The sequence below is a fragment of the Dicentrarchus labrax genome, unplaced genomic scaffold, assembly GCF_905237075.1.
Source record: "Dicentrarchus labrax unplaced genomic scaffold, dlabrax2021, whole genome shotgun sequence".
NCBI lineage: Eukaryota > Metazoa > Chordata > Actinopteri > Moronidae > Dicentrarchus > Dicentrarchus labrax.
In genome coordinates, this window is record NW_026136761.1 from 17,501 (window position 1) to 45,000 (window position 27,500).

At 44.5% G+C, this 27,500-nt stretch overlaps 2 protein-coding genes across 2 annotated transcripts in view; both read right to left on the minus strand.

The window, feature by feature from the left end:
• The window catches only part of ctc1 (CTS telomere maintenance complex component 1), a 20,915-nt gene extending 2,981 nt beyond the window's left edge, over window positions 1-17,934 (minus strand). Inside the window, exons 1-20 of the mRNA XM_051393680.1 lie at window positions 17,719-17,934; window positions 15,608-15,707; window positions 11,622-11,709; window positions 11,316-11,538; window positions 10,558-10,796; window positions 10,151-10,280; window positions 8,987-9,286; window positions 8,776-8,898; window positions 7,498-7,727; window positions 7,249-7,384; window positions 6,671-6,885; window positions 6,117-6,280; window positions 5,892-6,006; window positions 5,331-5,775; window positions 5,159-5,248; window positions 4,744-4,881; window positions 4,342-4,388; window positions 3,553-3,638; window positions 2,426-2,561; window positions 2,265-2,333 (exon numbers count right to left, since the gene is read on the minus strand). Coding sequence (XP_051249640.1) covers window positions 2,265-2,333; window positions 2,426-2,561; window positions 3,553-3,638; window positions 4,342-4,388; window positions 4,744-4,881; window positions 5,159-5,248; window positions 5,331-5,775; window positions 5,892-6,006; window positions 6,117-6,280; window positions 6,671-6,885; window positions 7,249-7,384; window positions 7,498-7,727; window positions 8,776-8,898; window positions 8,987-9,286; window positions 10,151-10,280; window positions 10,558-10,796; window positions 11,316-11,538; window positions 11,622-11,709; window positions 15,608-15,707; window positions 17,719-17,769 — 3,125 coding nt within the window. The 5' untranslated portion in view covers window positions 17,770-17,934. The remainder of the gene's footprint in view (window positions 1-2,264; window positions 2,334-2,425; window positions 2,562-3,552; window positions 3,639-4,341; window positions 4,389-4,743; window positions 4,882-5,158; window positions 5,249-5,330; window positions 5,776-5,891; window positions 6,007-6,116; window positions 6,281-6,670; window positions 6,886-7,248; window positions 7,385-7,497; window positions 7,728-8,775; window positions 8,899-8,986; window positions 9,287-10,150; window positions 10,281-10,557; window positions 10,797-11,315; window positions 11,539-11,621; window positions 11,710-15,607; window positions 15,708-17,718) is intronic.
• An 858-nt stretch (window positions 17,935-18,792) lies between these two features.
• On the minus strand, window positions 18,793-26,683 carry tfr2 (transferrin receptor 2). Its single transcript, XM_051393679.1, has 17 exons — window positions 26,490-26,683; window positions 26,212-26,413; window positions 25,843-26,035; window positions 24,888-25,028; window positions 24,675-24,783; window positions 24,355-24,597; window positions 24,119-24,258; window positions 23,873-24,048; window positions 23,678-23,797; window positions 22,627-22,709; window positions 22,038-22,101; window positions 21,894-21,961; window positions 21,349-21,419; window positions 21,138-21,222; window positions 20,765-20,989; window positions 19,671-19,811; window positions 18,793-19,545 (listed from the first exon to the last, which is right to left on the minus strand). The coding sequence occupies exons 1-17, from the start codon at window positions 26,517-26,519 to the stop codon at window positions 19,282-19,284; spliced, it is 2,355 nt and encodes a 784-aa protein (XP_051249639.1). The 5' UTR covers window positions 26,520-26,683; the 3' UTR covers window positions 18,793-19,281.
• Window positions 26,684-27,500: the final 817 nt, after the last annotated feature.

The window sequence follows — 27,500 nt, forward strand, 5'->3', positions numbered from 1 at the left end:
AGACGAGTGATGAGTCAGCAGTTCCACCGTCTGATGGCGCCGCGTCGTACTGACTGTGTGACAGCAGCATTGTGGGTAATGGGACTGATGTTAGACCTCCAGTTACTGATGAAGGTTGGATGGATGAGATCTTACAGATTAATGAGACATTGTTTAAATAAATAAAACATTTCAGCTGATGGACTGAGTAACTGTACTAGTTTAATCAATCAATAGTTAATAATCACATTGTAACGGGCTGTGTCATCAATCAATAGTTAATAATCACATTGTAACAGGCTGTGTAATCAATAGTTAATAATCACATTGTAACGGGCTGTGTAATCAATAGTTAATAATCACATTGTAACGGGCTGTGTAATCAATCAATAGTTAATAATCACATTGTAACGGGCTGTGTAATCAATCAATAGTTAATAATCACATTGTAACGGGCTGTGTAATCAATAGTTAATAATCACATTGTAACAGGCTGTGTAATCAATCAATAGTTAATAATCACATTGTAACGGACTGTGTAATCAATCAATAGTTAATAATCACATTGTAACGGGCTGTGTAATCAATCAATAGTTAATAATCACATTGTAACGGGCTGTGTCATCAATCAATAGTTAATAATCACATTGTAACAGGCTGTGTAATCAATCAATAGTTAATAATCACATTGTAACGGGCTGTGTAATCAATAGTTAATAATCACATTGTAACAGGCTGTGTAATCAATCAATAGTTAATAATCACATTGTAACGGGCTGTGTAATCAATCAATAGTTAATAATCACATTGTAACGGGCTGTGTAATCAATCAATAGTTAATAATCACATTGTAACGGGCTGTGTCATCAATCAATAGTTAATAATCACATTGTAACAGGCTGTGTAATCAATCAATAGTTAATAATCACATTGTAACGGGCTGTGTAATCAATAGTTAATAATCACATTGTAACGGGCTGTGTAATCAATCAATAGTTAATAATCACATTGTAACGGGCTGTGTAATCAATCAATAGTTAATAATCACATTGTAACGGGCTGTGTAATCAATCAATAGTTAATAATCACATTGTAACGGGCTGTGTAATCAATAGTTAATAATCACATTGTAACAGGCTGTGTAATCAATCAATAGTTAATAATCACATTGTAACGGGCTGTGTAATCAATAGTTAATAATCACATTGTAACGGGCTGTGTAATCAATCAATAGTTAATAATCACATTGTAACGGGCTGTGTAATCAATCAATAGTTAATAATCACATTGTAACGGGCTGTGTAATCAATCAATAGTTAATAATCACATTGTAACGGGCTGTGTAATCAATCAATAGTTAATAATCACATTGTAACGGGCTGTGTCATCAATCAATAGTTAATAATCACATTGTAACGGGCTGTGTAATCAATCAATAGTTAATAATCACATTGTAACGGGCTGTGTAATCAATCAATAGTTAATAATCACATTGTAACGGGCTGTGTAATCAATAGTTAATAATCACATTGTAACGGGCTGTGTAATCAATCAATAGTTAATAATCACATTGTAACGGGCTGTGTAATCAATCAATAGTTAATAATCACATTGTAACGGGCTGTGTCATCAATCAATAGTTAATAATCACATTGTAACGGGCTGTGTCATCAATCAATAGTTAATAATCACATTGTAACGGGCTGTGTCATCAATCAATAGTTAATAATCACATTGTAACGGGCTGTGTAATCAATCAATAGTTAATAATCACATTGTAACGGGCTGTGTAATCAATCAATAGTTAATAATCACATTGTAACGGGCTGTGTAATCAATCAATAGTTAATAATCACATTGTAACGGGCTGTCTATCACTGTGGTTGTTTGTGTTTGGGTTGTACTGCAGTGTACGGGTTATGGGATGTCTGGGGGGTGGCGCTGTCAGAGGCTGTGAAGCCTGTCAGTCAGGGCAGTTGCCATGGCAATGATAGGTGTGAGATATCACCTGGGAGTGTCGGAGGACCTGTGGGGGGGGGTGTTCGGCTGGGGGCTCCGGTGTGTGTGTGTTTGTTTGGGGGAGACGTTGGCGAGCTAATGTTGATAGTGATAGATGTGTCTGTTTTTATTGTGTTGCCGTTGGTTACGGCCTACAGTGTTCAAGCTGTGGAGAATAAAGACCAGTAGTTAGTAACACATTAACACACACACACACACACACACACACACACACACACACACACACACACACACACACACACACACACTGATCAGTGTTCAGTTACCTTGTATCTCCCAGTGAAACGACGGTTATTGAGCTGACAGGTAAATAACTGCAGTACACACTTCCTGTCCTGAAACACACACACACACACACACAGTTGATCAATTAAAGGGGTGTGTGTGTGTGTGTGTGTGTGTGTGTGTGTGTGTGTGTGTCTGTTACCTCGACAACCTTATCTGGAAAGCAGACAGCAGCAGTGTGTTGCCAGGCAACAGGCCAGGTGGGTAGGGGGTGTGGCTCAAGTCCAGGTACACCTGGAGACTCCTCCCAGTTTGGTCACACACTGTGAGACGCACACCTGCGCGCACACACACCACACACACACACACACACACACACACACACACACACACACACACACACAGTGTACAGTTTCTGTCTGGACTGATATTGATCACTGATCTCAGACCTGGTCTTAATAAAGAGCAGCTAATGAAGCTACGCTAACTTCATCAACAGAAAAATAAATAAGAGAATGAAATGTGGGCTGTTAAATATCAGGTCTCTGTCCTCTAAAGCTGTTTTAGTGAATGAATTAATATCAGATTATGATTTACTTTGTCTTACTACCTTTGTCCCACGAGGGTATGTTAGCCTAAATGAGACCCCCCAGTCGTGGTAATACTCACATTCCTCGAGGCAGGGGTATGTGGAGTAGCCATAAATGATTGAGCGTTTTAATCGACCCTAAACCTAAACTAAATTAATTATTTGAAGCTGTTCTTAGTCTTTTCACCCAAACTGGAAAACACTGCAGCCAGTTCATTTGTTATAGTGTACCGCGCTCCTGGACCGTACTCTGATTTTATATCTGAATTTTCTGAGTTTCTATCAAGTTTAGTCCTTAAATCAGATAAAGTAATTATTGTAGGTGATTTTAATATTCATGTGGATGTTGACAATGACAGCCTTAGTAATGCATTTATATCATTAATAGACTCAATTGGCTTCTGTCAGAGTGTAAATAAACCAACTCATTGTTTTAATCACACTCTTGACCTTGTTTTATCATATGGCATTGATATTGAACATTTAATAGTCTTCCCACATAATCCTTTCCTATCTGACCATTATTTAGTAACTTTTGAATTCATACTATTAGATTATAAGCCATTAGGCAAAACTTCCTACAGCAGATGTCTATCTGACAGTGCTGTAGCTAAATTTAAGGAGGAGATTCCTTCAGTGTTTAATTCAATGCCATGTCTGAATTTAACAGAGTCCTATAACAACTTTAGTCCCTCTGACATTGATAGTCTTGTTGATAGTGCTGCTGTTTGTGTACCTACCTGTGTGTGTGTCTCCAGAGTCCCTCGTCCTGTCGTTCAGACTGATCCTGTCAGAAACCAGAGCCTGAAAACACACCAACTCTGACCTGAACACAGAGATCAATGAGAGGGTTAATAAAGATCTTCAGACTGGACAGGTGAGCGTCAGACAGGTGAGTGTCGGACAGGTGAGCGAGACAGGTGAGCGTCAGACAGGTGAGCGTCAGACAGGTGAGCGTCAGAGTTGTAAGTTTTTTTTCAATCAAATACACAGTACAGACCTCTGACCTTTATCTACACCACTGACCTCTTCTCCTGTATCTAAAGCCCTGACCTCTGTCCTGTACATATCCTGTCCTCTGTAACTGAATACCTATTGTGGAGCTATTGTCAGTAGAATTGTATGAAATGTTAAATGTAATGCATACAAAGCACAACTACCATTGGCAGGCCATTCAAATTACAGTATAATATTAATATCTCACTAACCAAACCTGAACCAGATATCAAAAAGAAAAGTAATATTTGAATCATGTCTGTCTGTAAAAATTAGTTATAACAATCCCAAAAATGTACGGAAGAAGAAAAACAATAATAAGCAAATAAAGACAATCAAACAAGAGATTATACTTATATTATACGACACATCAGTGTTTAACACCCACTGACTCGTTAACAATGTGGCATCAGATTGTGTTCATCATCAGTTTGTGTCTGTTTATGTTTGATTTGATGAAACAGTTGATGTCAGTTCTGGGATGTTCATTTGAACCACAGAATTAGAAATCAATCAGTGATCAATCAGTTTACCTGCAGTCCAAAAGCTCAGAGACAGACAGGACTGAGGGCGAGAGAGCCTGTGGACACGAGGAGAGAGAGAGAGAGAGAGAGAGAGAGAGAGAGAGAGAGAGAGAGACAGACAGACAGAGAGAGACAGACAGACAGACAGACAGAGAGAGAGAGACAGAGAGAGAGAGAGAGAGAGACAGACAGACAGAGAGAGAGAGAGAGAGAGAGAGAGAGAGAGAGAGAGAGAGGGAGAGAGAGAGGGAGAGAGAGAGAGAGAGAGATCAGTTTTAACTCTACAACACGTCATCATATATGTTCATATATTCTGTCTGATGTTACCTGTCTGTAGGAATGTCTTACCTGTCTGTGGGTGTGTGTTACCTGTCTGTGGGTGTGTGTTACCTGTCTGTGGGTGTGTGTTACCTGTCTGTAGGTGTGCAGCAGCAGTGGGCGTGTCAGAGTGTGGAACCTCCAATCAGGTTGGACCTGAAGGGTGGAGTCAGTGTGGAGCTCCACCCCGCTCCGCCCAGAAACACCACAGCCAATCAAAACACTGGGATCCTGATGGACAGACACACAGACCAATCAGCTGTCAGGACTCGTTTCAGAAACAAATATTCTTCTTCTCATTTCCAGTTGGTCTGAATCTGATCCACCAACCAACTCTCAGTCCCACTTTATCAATATATGATATTGATCAGAATACACTGTATCTTTATGGATGATATTGATCAGAATACACTGTATCTTTATGGATTATATTGATCAGAATCTGTCTGTATTATTAGTGATGTGACGAGCAGTCCGGGCTCTGATTGGCTCTCCTTCAACAGCTTACCTGAGTGTTAGCAGCGATGAGCCTGTAGAAAGATCCAGGCTGGAGGAGAGGAAACCAGCGAGCTGACACACCTGAGAACACCAGCACCACCTGCAGACAGGTAACCAGGTGACACACAGGTGACACACGGGTGCATGATGGGATGTATCCGAGGTGTGTTTATATTTCTCACCTTGCCTTCCTTCTCTGTCTCTCTCTCTGTCATTGGTCTGTTTTTCGGGTCCCGCCCCCAGCTGACCACTGGACCAATCACAGCAGCTCTGACAGAGAAGCACAGCGTCAGACCCGCCTCCCCTTCCTTTAACTCCGCCCCTGTGTTCCTCCAGGCCACGCCCTCCTTCCGCTCCACCCTGATCACCATGGAGACAGAGGGCTGGGAGTCGCTGCCAGGGTCAGTCGTCATGGTGACAGAGGAGGAGGCAGAGTGAGAGGAGTCTGGTTCTTCTCTTCTTCTCTTCCTTCCTGCAGTCTGTCCTCCCTCCGTCTCTTCTTCTGCTGTCTGTTTCCTACCTGTGACATCACCTCCTGACTCCTCCCCCTTCAGTTGCAGGTGTGTAACCATGGCAACAGATGGACTCAGGATGTGGAGATGGTCCAGAGAAAACTGCAGGTAGACTCTGTAACACACACACACACAGATTTAAATTCTGTCTGTCTGTCTGTCTGTCTCCTCCTGTCTGTCTGTCTGTCTGTCTGTCTGTCTGTCTGCCTGCCTGTCTGTCTGTCTGCGTACCTGCAGTGTTTGTGTGTGATGTATTTGTCCTGGTCCAGGTGTTGGTAGGAGGGGAAATCTGATTGGATGAATCTCTCTGTTACCATGGTGAACTGTCGGACACACACCAGACAACCTGCAACACACACACATTTATTTCAGCAGCAGTCTTCAGGCTGCGTGGTGACCTTTGACCTCTGTGTGTGTGTGTGTGTGTGTGTGTGTGTGTGTGTGTGTGTGGGGTACCGATCCAGGCGGTGTTGAAGGCCGCCCTCTGACCTCCCCCCTCTTCCTCTCTGGTTTCCGTGACGACACAGGCCACGGCTCCCGTCCTGTCTCTGAGCTGCAGAGCGGGTTCAGACGTCTGTGATGGGAGCTCCAACACCCCGACCAACAGCAGGGGGCGCTGCCTGTCAGACAACACAGAGGGCACAATGTTCACTTACTCATCATCTATATAATAACAGACCATAATGCAGCTGTAAGCAGATCTAAGGACACATTGACGTGTTTACGTTCAGTATTTGCTGTTTTATTATACGTAATGTCAGGAGGAGTTCTCATCCAATAATATATTCAGAAACACTTAGTACATGTTCACAGACTGATTCTACAACCTGATAAACAGCGTTAAACTAAAGTGTTACCAATAAAGGTTGAATCTGAATCAGTCGTGTCACCACAGACCTCAAAGATAAAATAAAGTTACTGTTTGTGTTCTTTACTGCAGTATTTGTGTTTACTTCACTCACTGTAAATACTGTCCTATGTGTCTCTCCAGGTCAGAGGTCAGAGTTTACCTGAGTCTGTCTCCACTCTGGGGGTTGTTCTGGGGGTCAGAGGTCAGAGTCCTGCAGGACCAGGCTAGTGCTGTGTTGATCTGAGATCTGGTCAGACTGGATCCACCAGAAGGCAGCAGAGAGCTCAGAGACAGTGAAGACCAGCAGTCTGATTGTAGAGACTGACTGAGCTCTGATACACTGATGTACTGATGGACGGCAGGGTCAGCATGGTACTGTAGAGACAGAGACACTGCAGGGTCAGTATGGTACTGTAGAGACACTGCAGGGTCAGTATGGTACTGTAGAGACAGAGACACTGCAGGGTCAGTATGGTACTGTAGAGACAGAGACACTGCAGGGTCAGTATGGTACTGTAGAGACACTGCAGGGTCAGTATGGTACTGTAGAGACAGAGACACTGCAGGGTCAGTATGGTACTGTAGAGACAGAGACACTGCAGGGTCGTATGGTACTGTAGAGACACTGCAGGGTCAGTATGGTACTGTAGAGACAGAGACACTGCAGGGTCAGTATGGTACTGTAGAGACACTGCAGAGTCAGTAGAGGGTCCACACTGTACTGTAAGGTGTATCTACCTGTGTCAGAGGACAGGTGTGGGGCTCATCCAACATCTCTGAGTAGATATCTCTCCTTCCTCCTCCTCCTCCTCCTTTCCTCACACACTCCATCAGCTTCCAGGACAACACACACACACACTGCTGCTTCATCACACTGGGGACAGCAGACAGACAGACAGACAGACAGACAGACAGACAGACAGGTGAGTATAAAGTTAAAGGTTACTTTATGAACACTTCCTGATCCTTCCTGTTATTATCACTCACCTGTGTGTGAGCTGTGAGCTCAGGTAACAGGTCCACAGGTACCCGGACACGCCTGTGTTTTTCTCCAACAGTAACCGTGGTAACACTCCATCACTGGGGCAGCTGGAGTCAGGTGGTGACCCCCCCACCCTGCTGAAGGCGGTGACCCTGAGGCTGGAGCGCAGACAGGTGCAGAGCATGCTGGGAGGAAAGTCAGGACAGGGCCGGTACAGGAAGTGGACGTGGTGGAGCTTCAGAGAGATCATCAATAAATCATTCAGATTATTATTGATCACAGTCAGCTGTTAACGTACGCTCACATCACATTCAAGTTCACCTCTCTCTCCTAACAGAGGACATGGTGTCACAACTCTGATTACAGGTAATAAATATTGATCAGTGATCACAGATTGTAAACAGTTTGTAGTCTGATAATGAGCTAATGATGAAACTTTATATGAGCCACAGTTGAACTAAATGTCTAATGAGAACATGATGGACTGATATTCACCTCGTCTTTGTTTCATTGAGTATTTACTGATTGAGTTTCAGTGTTATTTCTGCTTATGTTTGGAGAACCAACCACTGTAGTAGAGTAATACAGCTGCTGATCAGCAGAGCATGAGGATGTCCAACAAAGTGGACTGATGTGGATTCAGTTTCAGAGTTTTATTGTTTTAATATAGAACTAATGAATTCTATGACTTTATATGTAACCCTTGTTTGGTGCAGCTGTTCCCCAACAGACACGTTCTAAGACACAACATTAGTCTGAATATCAGCATAATGTAAAAGAGCTAAAGTCAAAGGTCAAATGATGGAAATCAGACATTCCTGATGTGAGGAAGGTTACAGTCTCCTCATCACTGATCAGTGCTCGTGGTATTTCTCACACTGTGACACTGCAGCTAAACCTCCACTGGGACTCACTAACCTCCACTGGGACTCACTAACCTCCACTGGGACTAACCAACCTCCACTGGGACTCACCCACCTCCACTGGGACTCACTCACCTCCACTGGGACTCACTAACCTCCACTGGGACTCACTAACCTCCACTGGGACTCACTCACCTCCACTGGGACTCACTCACCTCCACTGGGACTCACTAACATCCACTGGGACTCACTAACCTCGCCTCCACTGGGACTAACACCTCCACTGGGACTCACCTCCACTCTAACCTCCACTGGGACTAACTCACCTCCACTGGGACTAACCAACCTCCACTGGGACTAACCAACCTCCACTGGGACTAACCCTAACCTCCACTGGGACTCACCTCCACTGGGACTCACCTCCACACAGTCTCCTGCTCTCAGTTTCCTCCTCAGAGTCGGCTGATAGGCCAGGCACAGTCCCACCTTCCCGTCAATCACATAGAGCCCCGCCCCCTCACTCACCACCTCCGTCACAGTGCCCTATCAGAGCAGAGGGGCGGGACTTACCACACAGTTAACAATACAGCAGGTAACATTCTCACAGCCAATCAGAGCTCAGTGTTTTTACCTGGTAACTGATGACTCTGGACCGTTTCATGCTGACAGCTGATTGGACGGAGTCTCGGTCAGGCTCCGCCTCATCACAGTCGTCGTCATCGCTGTGTGACATCATCAGTGGTGGGGGCGTGTCCGATGGTGTGTGTGTGTAGTCTGGGGGAGTGTGTGTGTAGTTTGTGTGTATTTCAGACTGGTCGGTCGCACACAGGATGTTGTTTCCTCTCCAGCCTCGTAGGACACACACACGCAGCGCCGTCACGCACACACTCTGACCAACACACACACACTGAGTCCCCACGACGCACAACGACTGCTGACTGACAACATACAGACAGACAGACAGACAGACAGACAGACAGACAGGGTCACTACCACTCCACTTTAGAGCACTGATCAGCTGATTGATAATCCATCAGCTGAAGCAACGAGACAGTTTTTATTTACATTTGATTAGTTAGGTTAGACCACAGTGTTCAGTTTTATATTAACAGACCAATGAATAAAAGAGTGTGTGTGTGTGTGTGTGTGTGTGTGTGTGTGTGTGTGTGTGTGTGTGTAACATATTCATTCATACAATTCTACTGACAACAGTTTCACAACAATACGAAGTTACAGAGGACAGGGAATTGATCAGTGCTGTAGATACAGGGCAGAGGTCGGTGTTGTAGATACAGGGCAGAGGTCTGTGTTCAGAATCTCCTCTAATCTGCGTCGGCCTGACTGACTTCCTGTCTGGTGAAACAATGTTGGTCTAGAGTGAAATTCAATCTGTAGTCTGCACTCTGGATTTTATTTTGAAAATTGTCTGGATTCTTTATGCAGTTTCTGTGTCTGACTTCCTGCCAGTGAGATCTGCTCTATGCTGGTTGATGCGAGGGGGTCGCAGCTTGAGTCATAAACAGACCAGCTGAATATTTTCCACGGAGCAGAGCGGTGAGACGGAGCTTCAGGTGTGATTCAGAACAGGTGTGATCAGCTCCGGTGGACGCGGTGGAACGTATGTGGGGTTCAGTCTGTTCTTCATCACTGAACTGATGATCATCATCATCTCATGTTCCCAGAGACTGACTGTCTGAGTCTAACACCTCAGGCTGCTAACTGGGACAAATATTGATCAATCTGATCGACAGGCGAAGACACAACAGGAAGTGACATCACACACAGAGTTTCCTACCTTGACGAGGACAGGTAGACTGAGTGAGCCGTCTGTCAGTGACAAACAGAAGAAGGTTGTTCCTGCCACAACCAGCAGAGGGCAGACTGAACCCACCTGACCACAGACAGACACACGCTGGCCACGAGTCCTGAGAGACAGACAGGCAGAGAGACAGACAGAGAGAGAGAGAGAGAGAGAGAGACACAGACAGACAGGCAGAGACAGAGAGAGAGACAGACAGACAGAGAGAGAGAGAGACAGAGAGAGAGACGAGAGAGAGAGAGAGAGAGAGAGAGAGAGAGAGACAGAGACAGACAGACAGACAGAGAGACAGGCAGACAGACAGACAGACACTGTCGATCCTTGCTCCTTCCAGACTTTATAAATACTGTGACACCTCAGAGGTCAGAGGTCAGGTGACCCACCTGTTCTGTAGTAAACCAGCAGCCTCTCTGACTCCAACTGCTCTGCTAAGCCCCGCCCCTCCTCCAGGACCAGCAGCCAATCCCAGCTCAGGACCGGGACACAGCACAACAGGAGAACCAATCAGCTCCAAGTAGCCTCCAGCCTGGTCCTGGTCTTGCCCCGGGGCATTGTGGGGGATGTAGTTCCAGTGAGGCAGGAAGACGGGATGATTCAGCCACAGAGGAGAAGGAGACAGGCACTGGACAGACAGACAGACAGACAGCTGTTAAACGTTTCTGGTCCAACAGACGAGAAAAGTAAGACTGTAAACACATCAACACAATAACATCAGACCCTGAACGCACCACGCTGCAGGTGTAACGCCCTCAGACCCTGAACGCATCACGCTGCAGGTGTTACGCCCTCAGACCCTGAATGCACCACGCTGCAGGTGTTACGCCCTCAGACCCTGAACGCACCACGCTGCAGGTGTGTTACGCCCTCAGACCCTGAACGCACCACGCTGCAGGTGTTACGCCCTCAGACCCTGAACGCACCACGCTGCAGGTGTTACGCCCTCAGACCCTGAACGCACCACGCTGCAGGTGTTACGCCCTCAGACCCTGAACGCACCACGCTGCAGGTGTTACGCCCTCAGACCCTGAACGCACCACACTGCAGGTGTTACGCCCTCAGACCCTGAACGCACCACGCTGCAGGTGTTACGCCCTCAGACCCTGAACGCATCACGCTGCAGGTGTTACGCCCTCAGACTCACCTCACACCTGACGCTGCCGCTGGCGTCCGTCAGCCTCCACTCTCCGCCCCGCCCCTCTCTCAGACAGCCAATCAGCAGCAGGTTGACCCGCGGCAGAGCCCGGTGACCCGGCAGAGAAAGCTCCGCCTCCTTCGCCCACGCTCGCTGCTGATTGGTGCTCCAGGACAGGTTACTGACGCAGGCCAGGTGCTGGCGGGAGAGCAGCTCGGACACAGACACGGGCCTGGTGACGGGGTCAGGAGGGGTCAAAGGTCAACATACCAACAACAGAACCAGAAGAACCAAACATATGTTCTGTGGTCGTACCTGTAGCTGACAGGTAAGGTGTGTGTGACGGACATGTTCTCCTTTATCTTCTTCACCACACACACACTCAGCTGGTCCGAACACACACCTGAAACAGGCATTAAACAGACGTTAAACAGACATTAAACAGGCGTTAAACAGGCATTAAACAGATATTAAACAGACATTAAACAGACATTAAACAGACATTAAACAGACATTAAACAGGCATTAAACAGATATTAAACAGGCATTAAACAGGCATCAAACAGGCATTAAACAGATATTAAACAGACATTAAACAGGCATCAAACAGACATTAAACAGACATTAAACAGATATTAAACAGACGTTAAACAGATATTAAACAGGCGTTAAACAGACGTTAAACAGGCATTAAACAGGCATTAAACAGACATTAAACAGACATTAAACAGACGTTAAACAGACGTTAAACAGGCATTAAACAGACATTAAACAGATATTAAACAGGCATTAAACAGGCATTAAACAGGCATTAAACAGGCATTAAACAGGCATTATACAGGCGTTAAACAGGTATTAAACAGGCGTTAAACAGGCGTTAAACAGGCGTTAAACAGGCGTTAAACAGACGTTAAACAGACATTAAACAGACATTAAACAGGCATTAAACAGGCATTAAACAGGCATTAAACAGGCATTAAACAGATATTAAACAGACATTAAACAGGCATTAAACAGGCATTAAACAGGCATTAAACAGGCATTAAACAGATATTAAACAGACATTAAACAGGCTTAAACAGACGTTAAACAGACGTTAAACAGATATTAAACAGATATTAAACAGACATTAAACAGACATTAAACAGACATTAAACAGACATTAAACAGACTTAAACAGACTTAAACAGACATTAAACAGACATTAAACAGACGTTAAACAGGCGTTAAACAGGCGTTAAACAGACGTTAAACAGACGTTAAACAGACGTTAAACAGACATTAAACAGACATTAAACAGGCATTATACAGGCATTAAACAGGCATTAAACAGGCATTAAACAGGCATTATACAGGCATTAAACAGGCGTTAAACAGACGTTAAACAGATATTAAACAGACATTAAACAGACATTAAACAGACATTAAACAGATATTAAACAGACAAACAGACAAACAGATATTAAAACAGACATTATACAGATATTAAAACAGACATTATACAGGCATTAAACAGGCATTAAACAGATATTAAACAGGCATTAAACAGATATTAAAACATCTGTGAACTTCACTGCATTTGTGTGTGGGTTTTTTGAGATGTTAAGTGATCCCATTAAATGATACCCTCAAATCTAGGCTGAAAGGGAAGGAGCCATCTGATTGGCTACAGATAATTTCCTGTTGAAAACAATGCATTTATGAGTGAGCACAAGCAGTCTGTAAATGCAGGTTCAACAGTTGGTATATAAATGTAACATCCAAATATGTTTTTGATGAAAATTGCAAATACTTTTACATACATATATTTGTGGATTTCTACTACATTTATTTAAAACACTGTTTGCATCAGAAATACATATACGTGAACCTTATTTTTTTATATGTGTATTTATATTTTTGTGCATTAAAAAATATTTTTGTGTAGAGACACATTTATATATAAATCCCAAAATACATTTGTGAATCCTGTGTGCATTCATTAATATTGAGACTGATCTGAGTCCATAAAAATGGGCTTACCTTTGAGTAACTTGAACATGCATCCAACAGAATGGAGTAACCTGCTTCGCAATGCTTTCATACACAGCTACCCGCACAGGGAAGAGTGGATCAGATACACTTTTCTTTACTTCTTGATATGACCTGCATTTAGGCTCTGGGAAATCTTTCGAGCGACCGCTTCAACATATGTCTGCACATGTGGCCACATGAGAAGTGCTCGGTTGCAGACGTCGATGTTCTCAATCCCACGATGCTGACAAAATTTCAGCATAAAGGTGTCACTGCCTGTGACCTTAGTGTAGTCCTCTCTACGGGCAGGACTGTCTTTGAAAAGCCAGTACAGGCTAGACAGAGCATGTTCAATGTCCCAGCCACTTGCTTTGCACCCATCCCGGAATGCATTATGCATAACGTGTAATCCACGTGATCCAATATTGAGCAGAGATTTGTTCACATCGCTGAGAACTTCTTTCTGTAGCATGCCAAATATTTTCCAATTGACATGAGGACCGTCCAATCGACAGTTGAACAAGATTTTTCTCTCCAATCCCATCAAGAACGGGAATCATTTTGTCAACAACATCACGTGCAGTTGCATGACCAAAAAACTCAGAGCCAACATACCGCGTCCGCACCTCTCCACCATCCCAAATGCGAACATGCAAGTCCATCTGTTTCCGCTGCAATTCATGGTTCAGTGACTCATCAAATAGCATCACATATCCAGTTTGTCTTGATATCTCTCTAACGAGGAGAGATTTGAAGTAAGGTGCAACATAGAATGTAAACTGTCTAGTGATCTCACTGTCTGGGAACATTCTCGAAAATAGGCCCCCGACATTGCTGCAGGAATTGTATGAATAATGTGAATCTGCCACCTTAAGAGCCCAAAGTATCTCTGCGGCCGAAGTCGCGGTAGCAATGGGTGCTGGTATTACTTTTAAAGTGCTTTGCTTAGCTGTAGCAACCACGCTCATGTTGGAGACAGACCCCGGTCCACTTGCTGGTCCGTGGTTTTCGTCGAGTTGAAAAACGCCTGGATTGGTAGGCCATCTCTCGCGGTCTTCTCGTGTTGGATGTGTTTCGTTCCCTTAGCATGACTTGTGAGGACTGCGTCCCCCATATTGCTAACATCAAAGCTTACATCTCGCACGTTGGTCATTGTCTTGTTTGGTTTTTAACCAAAGTTTGTATCGGTCTTTAGTGAGCCATGAAATATTAAATGCACACTTGCCTGGCATTATTCAAACATCATTACGTTACGTTAAAGGCAAGAGTAGGGTTTTCCTAAAAAACAATGTATAGACTAAAAAAATCCCTCTTATAAGCTTATGTGTACTTTTTTTTTTTTTAACGTTTTGGTGTAATTTTAATTATCATCTGCTGCCTCTCTGTGCTGCTCTGTGTCCATGACAACCCCGACACTGAGAGCAGAGGAACTACGCTCTCTACTGCAAGTGCAATAAAACATTCACAAGTAAAAAGCCAATACTTTATCAATACTCCTGTTCAACATACAGATACAGATACATCACTCATTTTCCTGCAGGTAGTTAGTCATTTGTCGGTGTGTGATGCTGCAGGTGGTACTCTGGGCTGTGTTCTGCTGCCTGGCAACCGAGCTCTCTGTTTACAAACCGCTGACGGCAAATCCTACCGTTCCTGCCGTTATGTTACATTACGTGGAAGGTTATCCACTGTAACAATTTATTTCATTTCACACATCAAAATTCCATGACTTTCCCAAAACTTTAAAGAATTTTACTAAATTCAATGACTTTTCCAGGTTTTCCATGACCGTGGGTACCCTGTGTAAGGTGTCTGTAAGCACGAGCCAATAGTATAGTTCATATTCAGCTGGAATATAAATGATGTATTAAGAATCTCCCAAGATGGAGGAGGTTATATGTTTGTGACGGATAATGTTCCCACCGTTCAGAGAGACGCTCTTGTTGTCTGTGTCTGAATCCCTGCGAGGATCTTCTCCTTTGTATTCTGTTGTTTTTATGTTCATATGGGTTATTATATGATCGTTGTTGTTGTTGTTGTTGTTGTAGTAACATGTTGGATGTATTGCATCGTCTTTAATTAATAAAGTCGTTGTTAAACTTTGTTTTGATTTGTGGTAACTTGTATTCGGACGCTTATTAATACTTTATTAATACTGAATGTGCTGTTATCTGCTTTAATTTAAAATATAAGTTGAGTAAGTTATTAAATGTAGTGAATGAATATCTGCAGTTATTATTATTTATTCATTAAATTCCTCACAGCAGGAAGCTGATTGGCTCACTCACCTGTGATGACGTCGTCAGCAGCCGGGGGGGCGGGGCCAGAGAGCACAGGTTGTATGTGTTCAGTGATGAAGGTGAAAATGTCCTTTAACCAGAGCGCCTCCTGCAGGACGAACATAGAACTACAATCAGCTACAGGATCGATATCTGACTAATCTCATAGCTGCCAACTTTTTAAAAAACCTTGGAGTGAGATTTTGTCGGGGGTGACCAAAATGATGCCGCACACGCAGCCACACAAGTTGGTGGCTCAGATATCAGAGGATTGGAATTCATTTGATGTTGTACCCATGTTGCATTCTGGTGGTTTGTGCTGAGGCCCAAAGCCGCTGATAGGGGCAGCCGACTGGAGATGGACAATATTGGTTACATTCTGAGAAGCAGACATAGCTGAAGGTCCACCCACAGGACATTTTGGATTAAGTAGATGTGATTTCCTGCATTCTAGTGGATTGTTGGGTGGTCTGCTAAAGATGTGCAATACCTGAACTTATTCTGATTCCTGTTCGGCATCATGACTTGTAGGGCCTTCTAGACTTGAGCTGAACATTCAAACAGAAAACTATTGTTGTGCCTAAATGACTGCCTGTATCACAATAAAGCCTTATTCATAGACCAGTGTTTAAGATTGGACCTAGGTACCTGTAGGTTGATTGATATGTTGATTAGAATGGTATTAAACTGATATCTGAGCATGCAGTATACCACGAGGTTAACAAGGTGCTCTCCTGCTGCTTGTTATGACAGCTTTCACCACACTAAATCATGTTCACACGCACAAACAAATAATTTATATCAAGATTTAAAGTTTAAGAGAGTGAGTACACAATTGGATGACGGTCGGTGGTCCGAGACAGATGTTTGCGATGCGAGTGCACCGGTAGCTTCAGTGTGCATCGGATATAACTGCCGGCTAAATGCGCAATGTATCTTTCTTTGGGTGTCTGCATCGGTAAAACCCATGGTTACATCGGTTATTACACAGTTCATCTCCTCTGCACCCATGTTGTCAAGGCGCCTTGAACGCACCATCACTATCTTTTTGCGCGGCGTCGCAGACGCAGTTAGTTAGTAAACAGAAAAAATGGAGGGAAGCGACACAACAGGTGAAGAGGAGATATTAAGCGTACCTTGGAAGACACACAACTCCAAAGTTTGAAAAGAAAGACCTCTAGTTGATATAGCTCAGTGTGAGTGATGTTTACAGTTGCTGTGGCTGTCAGTCAATAGTTTATTTTTTAACTCTTACATCTGTAAGCAGTTGTAATTGTTCTGTTATATTGTCGTATGAATCTCAATGATCTCTGCTCTCACTGCTCAGTTAGCCAACTAGAAGAGTGTCAGCTCAACCCCATCAGTGTGGCAGCAGTAATTTGCACATTGTTGATGTTGGGAAGTTTTATATGAAATTACAGACAGAGAACACTATTAGTAAAAGGACCTGAGAAAAGGACTGTTTGTTTTGTTTTTATTAAGAGGCCAAAAAGAAATTGCCCGAATATAATACATTTAGTGTTGTATAAGTAGAGAATGAGATTAAAAACACATGTAATGAAAAAAAATATTTTTGTTTATGATTTAGTGTTTATTAGGAATAAAACAATCCTCTGTCTGCACCATACTGAATTACATCTTCTTTTTAAGTTGGATTTATTGGTTTGCTTTATAGAAAACAATCAAGTATCAAATACATTAGAAACCAGATGTGGGCTTGTAAATTCTTTGTATTGTGTTGAATCGTATCGAACCGAACCGCATTGTATGAAGTTGGTTTTGGACGGTACCAACTGCAGGGGACCGAAAGATCGGATTTTGTTTGAGAAACTGGATGTGTGGCGTGAGTGCGTGTGAGAACAGACAAACCGTGTTACACGGCGAAAGCGTGAGAGCGTTTATCTACTGTGTGACCGCAGCTTAATGTCCTTATAACTCCGCAGTGTTTAATATTCAGTTGCTCATATAGGAGCCGATGTTAACAGGACACATGACTAACTGTAGAATAATAATTGTTGTTATTATTTAATGTGTCTGTCGCCGCTCAGGAGCTAAACTTTATTAAATTGGCACATTTCCAAGAGCGGTGTCGGCTGTGGAGGCTACCAACGGAAACTCACGGCTTCCCCGCTGGGTGTGAACTGATCCAGGACCCGCTGCAGGAGCTCCATGTCCACAGTCCGGACGGCTGCTCTTACTCTTTATTACTTATTCAATATGAAACGTGTCGTTGTTCAGACTAAACAACCGACCTGTTCCCGCTAAACGCCTCAAACACTACTTCCTGTTCAACTACGGTGTCCGCAGAGGCTCAAAGCAGGACGAGTTCTTTAAACCTGTGTTAACCTATTTATTATAAAGTCTGTGGTTGTTATATTATAATATAGTAAGATAATATTATTGGACATCCTCTGATTACTGAAGCTTATAAAACAGGAATATTATAAAGTTAATAATAAGAAATGATTTTCAGCAGAAAGTGAAATAATTCATTAATTATTGAAGGTAACTTGTTCTAGTGAGACAGAGGTCAGTTAAATTTGTTATAATTGTTGTAATATTATATTTTTTCCACATTTCTATGTTTGTATTGTGTGTAAACTTACTGTGGATGTGCAGTTTGTGAGAGAGATTGATCACTAATTCACTATCAGGAAATATAAACGTTGGTCATTCTCTTGTTTGGTTTCTAACCAAAGTTTGTATCGGTCTTTAGTGAGCCATGAAATATTAAATGCACACTTGCCTGGCATTATTCAAACATCATTTCAGCTCGCTGGCCTACGTGGAGGGAGAAACAGAACGCGTGGAGAAAGAAAGAGGCGTGACGTGCAGCTGTCACCTTGTCAGGTGTCGCTGCATATTAGAGCTAACGTTACGTTAAAGGCAAGAGTAGGGTTTTCCTAAAAAACAATGTATAGACTAAAACAATGCCTCTTGGTTTATTTATTTTAGAACCAGCAGAGAACCAGCAGATAACCAGCAGAGAACCAGTAGAGAACCAGCAGAACCAGCAGAGAACCAGTAGAGAACCCAGCAGAGAACCAGTAGAGAACCAGTAGAGAACCAGTAGAGAACCAGCAGAGAACCAGCAGAGAACCAGCAGAGAACCAGCAGAGAACCAGCAGAACCAGTGATGCGAGCTCTAGGGGGCGGAGTTACTGTAACTGTGTCATTGAACCATAAAAGATAAAAACAGTGAAACAGTTTATTAACTATTACTGACACTGATAATCAATGATTGATACACATATTGATCAGGCTGCTGCAGAGGAAACACCCTCCACAATAAAAGTCTGTCTGAGAGCTCGACACTGTGTGTCAGTGTGTGTGTGTGTATCAGTGTGTATCAGTGTGTGTATCAGTGTGTGTCAGTGTGTGTCAGTGTGTGTCAGTGTGTGTATCAGTGTGTGTATCAGTGTGTGTATCAGTGTGTGTGTCAGTGTGTGTGTCAGTGTGTGTATCAGTGTGTATCAGTGTGTGTCAGTGTGTGTGTCAGTGTGAATCAGTGTGTGTCAGTGTGTGTGTGTGTATCAGTGTGTGTGTCAGTGTGTGTCAGTGTGTGTATCAGTGTGTGTATCAGTGTGTATCAGTGTGTGTATCAGTGTGTGTCAGTGTGTGTGTGTATCAGTGTGTATCAGTGTGTGTGTCAGTGTGTGTCAGTGTGTGTATCAGTGTGTGTATCAGTGTGAATCAGTGTGTGTATTGTGTGTATTGTGTATGCTCCACACGTCTCCGTTCAGGGCGTTGGCGGCGCCCTGCAGCGTCCAGGTAAAAAAGGCGAGCTGTCGTCTGAAGCGTTTCTCGTCGAAGCGTTCGGGGTCAGAGGTCAGCAGGGTCAGGTGCTCAGTGAGCGCGCTCAGAGTGTGGTCGCCGCGGCCGTGGATCACGTGACGGAACGGCGTCTCCACCACCGACACATACTGAGACAGGAAGTAGTATTCCACCTGGACCACAGACAGGAAGTGAATGTTATTAATAAACTCTGTAGAAGCAGTGTCAGTACTCCCATGATGCAGTGCTGTAGCAGTGTCAGGACTCCCATGATGCAGTGCTGTAGCAGTGTCAGTACCCTCATGATGCGGGTGTTGTAGAAGCGTGCAGTGGTCGGGTCGTGCAGGTCGCTGTAGTCGATGGCTCTCTGCAGCGTCTCGGCTGCTCGGCTATAATCTCCTCTGGCACTGAAAACCCAGTGAGGAGACAAACCTCTGGACTGGAGACAGACAGACAGACAGACAGACAGACAGCTTACACATTGTCTCACTGTCACTGGTTGAACTGGGAACCAGTCTAAATGGGTTTCCAATATGAAGTCAATATCAAACATATTGAGGCCACAGTGGATTTATAACACAAACAGTTTGTACATTGTACTTTGACTCTGGGCTGTTTATTTATTGGTAATGAGACCATATAGTGTTTAATATATAATGAGATATTTAAGTAAGGAGGGGTGAAGTTGTATTGTTGTTTAAGGTCAAAGGTCATGCAATAGCTGCCACAAATAAAATAATAAAGTACAGTTTCTTATTGGAGGAGACCAAAACTCAGAGTGGAATTGAACTGTTAGTGGAGTTTGTGAGAGCAAACGTTAATGAGGACGTAAGAATGAACGCTGTGTGGAATCAGACAGTAAGAATGAACGCTGTGTGGAATCAGACAGTCAGAATGAACGCTGTGTGGAATCAGACAGTCAGAATGAACGCTGTGTGGAATCAGACAGTAAGAATGAACGCTGTGTGGAATCAGACAGTAAGAATGATTGCTGTGTGGAATCAGACAGTCAGAATGAACGCTGTGTGGAATCAGACAGTAAGAATGAACGCTGTGTGGAATCAGACAGTAAGAATGAACGCTGTGTGGAATCAGACAGTAAGAATGAACGCTGTGTGGAATCAGACAGTAAGAATGAACGCTGTGTGGAATCAGACAGTCAGAATGAAGCTGTGTGGAATCCTGTTGGAATCAGACAGAATGAACGCTGTGTGGAATCAGACAGAATGAACGCTGTGTGGAATCAGACAGTCAGAATGAACGCTGTGTGGAATCAGACAGTAAGAATGGAGGATTGATCTCGCTGCCAGCTGACACTCTCACGTTCCTCTGATGTGAAGAAGAACATGGAGGCTGACAGCAGTATGCGTGTGTACACACAGGAGAGCCAACCTGCAGCTCAGCAGAGTGTTTGTTGAGCTGAGCGCTGAACTGCAGCACGGTCTGGGCGTAGGAAGTGATGCGTAGCGGCAGGATGTGGTCGTGGGCCAATCGCAGCACCATCTCCCCCACCAGCTCCCCTAAGCTCCGCCCTGTGACCCCCAGACGACCCCCCAGCACCTCCTGTAGGCGGGAGGCGCTGTCCAGCGGCGTGTTGACGAACGGGTACGCTCGCTCCTGAACGGACACAGACACATGTGATGTCACCAACCTGTTACCTGTCACGTGACCTCGTGTAACATAACGAGACACAAAACGAGACACGTAGAGACGTGAGGAAGATAACTCACCGGGACTTTAAAGATCCACAGAATATAAAGTTTACCTCGGTGAATCTGAGCTCCATAGCTGGAACTCCTGCAAACGCTGTGAAACTGTACGCTCCACTGTTCAGGTACAGCGGCTTCATACTGAGGAGAGCAAAGTTTACACCAGATACAATTAGTTCATGAACCCTTCAGCTGAATCTCTCTTCCTCCAAACTGCAGGGGTCACTTATTGATGGGACGCTGGTGTGTGATTGGTGAGTGTCTCACATCCTCCAGCTGCCTCCCTCTCTCTCTGCCTGGCTGTAGATGGTCTGACCTGCATGTTTAGGATGTTCAACCTCACACACACACACACATTAAAACATCAATCAAACAACACCAGAAGACTTCATATAAAATCACATCTCACCACATCCATCCATATAAATATCTGCTGATTTATTACAATCACATATATTAATATTTGGTTTTATATGATATTATTATATATAAAGATATTTGAACTGAAATGTTATTGTGGCACAATTGTTGCCATTAAATTACAGTCGTAAAGTGAAAATAACAAAAACATAATACTGAGGACAAAGACTGAACATGGCAGTGAGAGTTTGGGGATACTATCAAAGCTCAAAGCAACGTTATTTTACAGTAAGTCACGACTTTTACTGTACACGCCTCAGAAATAATACTGAGGTTCAGACCTTGTTTGCTCACCAGAGGGGACGGTACTCAATAAGAGGGCGCTCAGTACCACAGACTGAAATATATTAACATATATAATCACACACATCTTCTCTCAGTAACATGTTCACCTGTCTGACAGCAGCGTCCAGCAGGTCGACCAGCAGAGGACTGGTGTAGGCCGACAGGACATCATCACCTGCAGACAGACAGACAGCTGTTTATTTGGTCCAATACAGAAGGTCTCCTGTGATTGGCTGAGAGCTGTGTGTTACCCATGATAGCCTGGTCCAGACTGAAGTAAGCTACAGCCTTCAGGTGGAGCATGGACAGGTAACCCTGGCAAACAGAGGTCAAAGGTTACTGCATTACTATGGCAACCACAAGGTCTTCCTAGCTATGATTTTAGGGAAGTGGTAAGCTGATCTTGATTTGATTTTCAAAATTGAATCAATATTAAAAAAAAATAGTAAAAGTTTTTTATGTCATGGATTCAAGGTGAGCACTTTGCATTCTTCTTTGTTTGAAACAAAAACTATTATTTTTCCTGTGTTCAGTTGTAGAAACATCCACTACTTTATATGTATGAGATATGGGCAGTATGCAGAAGATTAGAGATTTTATTTTAATATGATATAATATAATATAATATACAGATCTGGATACAGATACATAAACTTGTATACCATTGGGTCTTTGTGGATACAGGTCTTTTTGTCCAGTCTAAGGGACTGTAGTAATGTGGTGACACTTTGATGTAGAGTTGTGTGTCATCTGCATAAGGGTGGCAGGAAATGTTATAATATTCATTAGTTAAATTCTTCCTCCTGTGTGGTGTGTAACATGCACTCTGATTGGACGAACCTCCAACCATTCAGTAGCGCCAACGTTCCCAAACTCTCCAGCATCCCAGCTGACAAACAGCAAACTGCGTCTGGGACTGAAACCTGCAACAACCCAACAATGTGTACTGTTACTGCCTCACATACTAACACTGACAAAACTACTGCCATCATTCCAAACATAGTTTACATATATATATATATACAGTATATATACATAAAGTATATACATATACAGTGTATATACAGTATATATGTAAGGGATAATGCCCGACGAGGTGTCCATAATCAGGAATTAATGGACGACGCGGAGGCCTTAGAACCTTCCGACTGGAACAATCATTACCCTCCCGTAAGGTTCTGATGCAACAGAAACGTTGTTCACTCCTCCAGTAAATAGGACGGACCTTAGATACGACTTGGCAATGGGAGATACTCTAGTCCGCTCAGCTATGAGTCAGAGAGGTAACGTTATTCTAGCAAGATTCAAAGTCAATAACACTGCGTACGGTTGACAAACAGTAAATATAATCTGACAGTATGTTTAACAACAAGACTAGCTAGCTAACCAGCCATGTCATTGTCCCCAAATCAATATCAAGATTTTCACGAACTAATGATCGTGTGTAACGTTACTGTCGGCCACGGCATGAAGCAACGAGTTGAACAGCGAACGGGATGTGAGATGATCGCTTATGTAATACAAAGTATCAGTAAGTTTAGAGGGGAAGTGTGTTACAGTCGTAAGTAAGTAGTTGTCATATTCTCCAAATATGTTAAAAGAAATGTTGAAGTCACTCATTGTTGTTAGTTTGTTGTGGTGTTGCAATAAATTGTAAACGGAGGCTTTGACTGCGTTCCCGTTCCTATGGTTACTCATTTTAGAGACAGGCTGATACAGCAGCTAGCGCATTCATTTAGAACGGTGAACAGACAATTTGACTGGAACTACTTAGTAGGTGTCCATATATCAGGGATTAATGGACACCCTGCAGCCAATCAGAATCGAGTATTCCCCCAGACCATGGTATAAATACTGTATATATGTATATGTATATCCAGGTGAGTCTTACCGTTCTTCACCATGGCGGAGAACGTTCGAGCCAGCTCCAGGAGGATTGCTGTTCCAACTCCAGACTTCACAGCTCCTGGACTCAACGAGTCCCTCTGAGCTCCCAGTATGATGTACTGGTCTGACGGAGAGATGAACTGGTTTTTATTGATCCACTCATACAAAGTGTGAATCTCTCTCTCCAGTCAGTGAGTACCTGGCTCGACCCGGCCTTCCAGAGAGGAGAAGATGTTGTTGAGCAGGACCGGCGCCATCACGTTGTGGACCGACATCTTGACTCTGCGGCCGGAGCTGAACTCCGGACCGACCACGCAGCGCACATACGGCAGCCGACCCCGCCATGACGGAGGACAGGACGGACCTGACAGCTGGCTGAGACACAGAGAAACACAGTGAGGTCACAAAAACACCTGAGCAGGTAACCTGAGGGGGCGGGGCTCACCTGAGCAGCTTGGTGGCCACAGTGGCACTGATTGGGAGGGCTGGGATGAGGGGCAGGCCCGAGGACTGGATGGACGGGAACTGAGTGTGATTGAAGGAGGGAAAGCCGGGGGTGAAAGGGTCACCTGACCCCAGGTGGACCTGTGATTGCACGACACAGATGGAGATTCTGATTGGTCAGGAGCAGCGAGACATGGAACGTGTGTGTGTGTGTGTGTGTGTGTGTGTGTGTGTTACATGTTCGGACACAGCGGTGTGCATGTTCAGTCCGAGGCGTCGGGGGTCCTGCGGCAGGTCGGCGGGGTCGGGGTAGATCAAAGCTCCGCCCCCACCGTTCCTCTCAGCCAACCAGACCTTCTCAGCAAAACTGACCCCGCCCCCGACACGCATCACAACCACACAGCCAACTACAGACACGCCCGCGCTCTTCAGCCAATTAAAATCCTCTGGGCGGCCGTAGTTGGCGTAGACCACGCCCCCCTGCAGAGGGAGAGAGACAGGTAAAGATTGTATGGTGGTTACCATGGTGACAAACCCATTCTGTCTGTCTGTCTCACCGTGGTACTTCCTGTGGCGCTGTACGGACAGTAGTCAGACGGGTTCAGGGGAATCTGTTCGGAGATCAGTCCTGCAGAGTCCACCAACCACAGAGAGCTCCTCTGAGACCTGCAGACAGACAGACAGACAGACAGACAGACAGACAGACAGACAGGTGTGCTCTCCATCATCACTCTCCAACCTCTGGAATGAGCTCTGCTCCCTCTACCTACCTGTCGGGGAACTGCAGCGTGGCGTACAGCGACTCCGTCCAGGTGTGATCCATCTGCAGCTGTCTGAAGCGACGGAGGATCTCTGAGGCCAGAGACGTTCCCTCTGAGGAACCTGGAGGATGACTCGCTCTGCTGACCCGACTGAAGGTGACAAACACAAACAGTGACTGACAGCTTCTGGACTCCAGAGGATCCTGTCAGGTCACCTGCACTCAGGTCAGTCTGCTGATAGAAGGTCTCATATTAAGCTCACTGATGGAGCTGCAACTCGTAATCTCTCACCTGTTTCACCGAGTCTTCAATGGTCAAAATGTCGGAGTTTGTAACAGAGGAAAGAGAGGATCACCTCATCAGTTTACCCACGCTCCCCTGGACGGCTCGTTGTATGAACAGCTATCAGTTATCTAACTTTATATTAGGACGACTTCCTGTCTGTGGCTCCAAACTCATCGGTTCCTATAAGTTATAAATCTTTAAAAACACCAATGTACAGTTCCAGGTTTAATAAAGATAAAAAACTAAAATCAGCTGCTCGGTGTAGAGTTAACACACCGACAGGAGGACACAGTCAATCTGTCTTTCTACAGCAGATGAATCCACATTAGGGGCTTTAGTGAGTATTTGGGGCAGCAGGACGGTGTAGAAGTAACCACAGGCTGTGTTCAATAGAGTCCTGAAACATTCACCTTTTATTCTCCAATATCTCCCCCCCCACCCCCCCACCCTAACCCATCTGCTTCACTGCAGCTCTGTGTCGTTACTGAACGCCAGTGGTGCAGAGGGAGAAGATAGATCAGCCTCTGATATCTAATCAATAATCGATAAGTGTGAACATGAAGACAAATAAAGAATCAATCAGCCTGAAGCTCCACATTGTTCTGAACTCTCAGTGAACTCTGAACTCTCAGTGAATTGTGGGAGTTGGAGTTGAGACTGATGTGTGATGATAAACCACCTGACTGTGTTGAGGATATCTTCATCCTGCAGCAGCCTCCTCATCATCACCCTCAGCTCTCCCAGGTAAAGCCCCGCCCCTCCATCTGCAGGTGTGTTAGCCCCGCCTCCCTGCTGCCCATCCTCCTCCCCCTGCCCCCCCTCCTGGGAGCAGTGGTACCGCCCACCAAACACTGCGTAGGCCAATAGGAACGCTGAGAGGGAGACAGACCACGCCCACTTTAATCACATGATCAACTAATCAGTCTGTGTGTGTGTGTGCGTGTGTGTTTGTCTGTGTGTGTGTGTGTGTGTGAGTGTGTGAGTGTGTGTGAGAGTGTGTGTATGTGTGTGAGTCTGTCTCTGTGTGTGTGTGTGTGTGTGTGTTTACCTGTGATGAAGATGACGACCCCACTCACACACAGGAACACACCTGCTCTCTGGTAACCATGGCGATACCGCAGCACCAGTGCTGTGATGTCACTGATAGGCCCCGCCTCCACCTCCTCCTCAGCCTCTGATGTCACAAACCTCATCTCCACCCTCGGAGCTCCTCCCACCTCCTCATCCTCGGCCACGCCCACTGAGGAAGACTGGAGAGAGAGAGAGAGAGACGTAACCATGGCTACAGGTCAGAGGGGGAGGAGCTTTAAGTCCCACCTGTCTCACCTGTCTCAGACGAGTCCTGATGGCGTCCATGTCGACCTGCAGAGGACAGACAGACAGTTACTGTCAGTCTCTGCTAATGCTAATGCTAATGGAGCAGGAATGTTATTATTATTTAATATTTAATATAATTGTTGTTGTTCAGCCGGTCTCCGTGGTTCCCTCCACTCTCGTCCTCGGACACTGATGTGGAGTCTGAACACTGTCCCACATTAACTCCCTGTGATTGGCTCCTCCAGGGGTCAGAGGTCAGCTGGTGTTTGCTCTGGTTAACTTTATTAACAGTAAGTAAACACGCAGACGCTGAAACAAGCTGAACGTTGCTCAGTCTGCTGTCACTGCTTCAGGTGTCCTGCTTTATTTAAGGTGGTATTATCAGACAGACAGTTAAAGATCTGCTCACCTCGTTCTGTCTCCGTCCGTCCGTCTGCTTCAGTCTGTGTTTCAGTCTGTGTTTCTGTCTGTGTTTCTGTCTGTGTTTCTGTCTGTGTGTCTATCTGTGTTTCTGTCTGTGAATCGTCTGTGTTTCTGTCTGTGTTTCAGTCTGTGTTTCTGTCTGTGTGTCTGTCTGTGTTTCTGTCTGTGTTTCTGTCTGTGTTTCTGTCTGTGTTTCACCTTCAACCCCCCAGTAAAGCTCCTCCATCCTCAGATATAACACAGAGGTAACAGACAGAGACACAGTGTCTCTCCGTGTGGACAGACAGACCTTTATTGTAGGTAGAGGGACTGAAAGAGATCAATAACTGTAAATATTACCAGTAGAGCATTATAATAATATGAACTGTTTAATAAGGTGTCATTCTGTGTGGCCGGGAGTTTGATCCCATCCCAGGCCATTAATGCAAAACACCAAGAGTGAGTGAGGTTGGGAGCCTGCTGACGTTAGAGTGTAAGATAATAAAGAAAAGGCTCCACATGCACACACACACACACTCTCTGTTTCTTTACTACAAAATAAAAGTTTCTGCAACAACCTGTACTCTAATCACAGAACTGAAATGATGTTCCTGATGA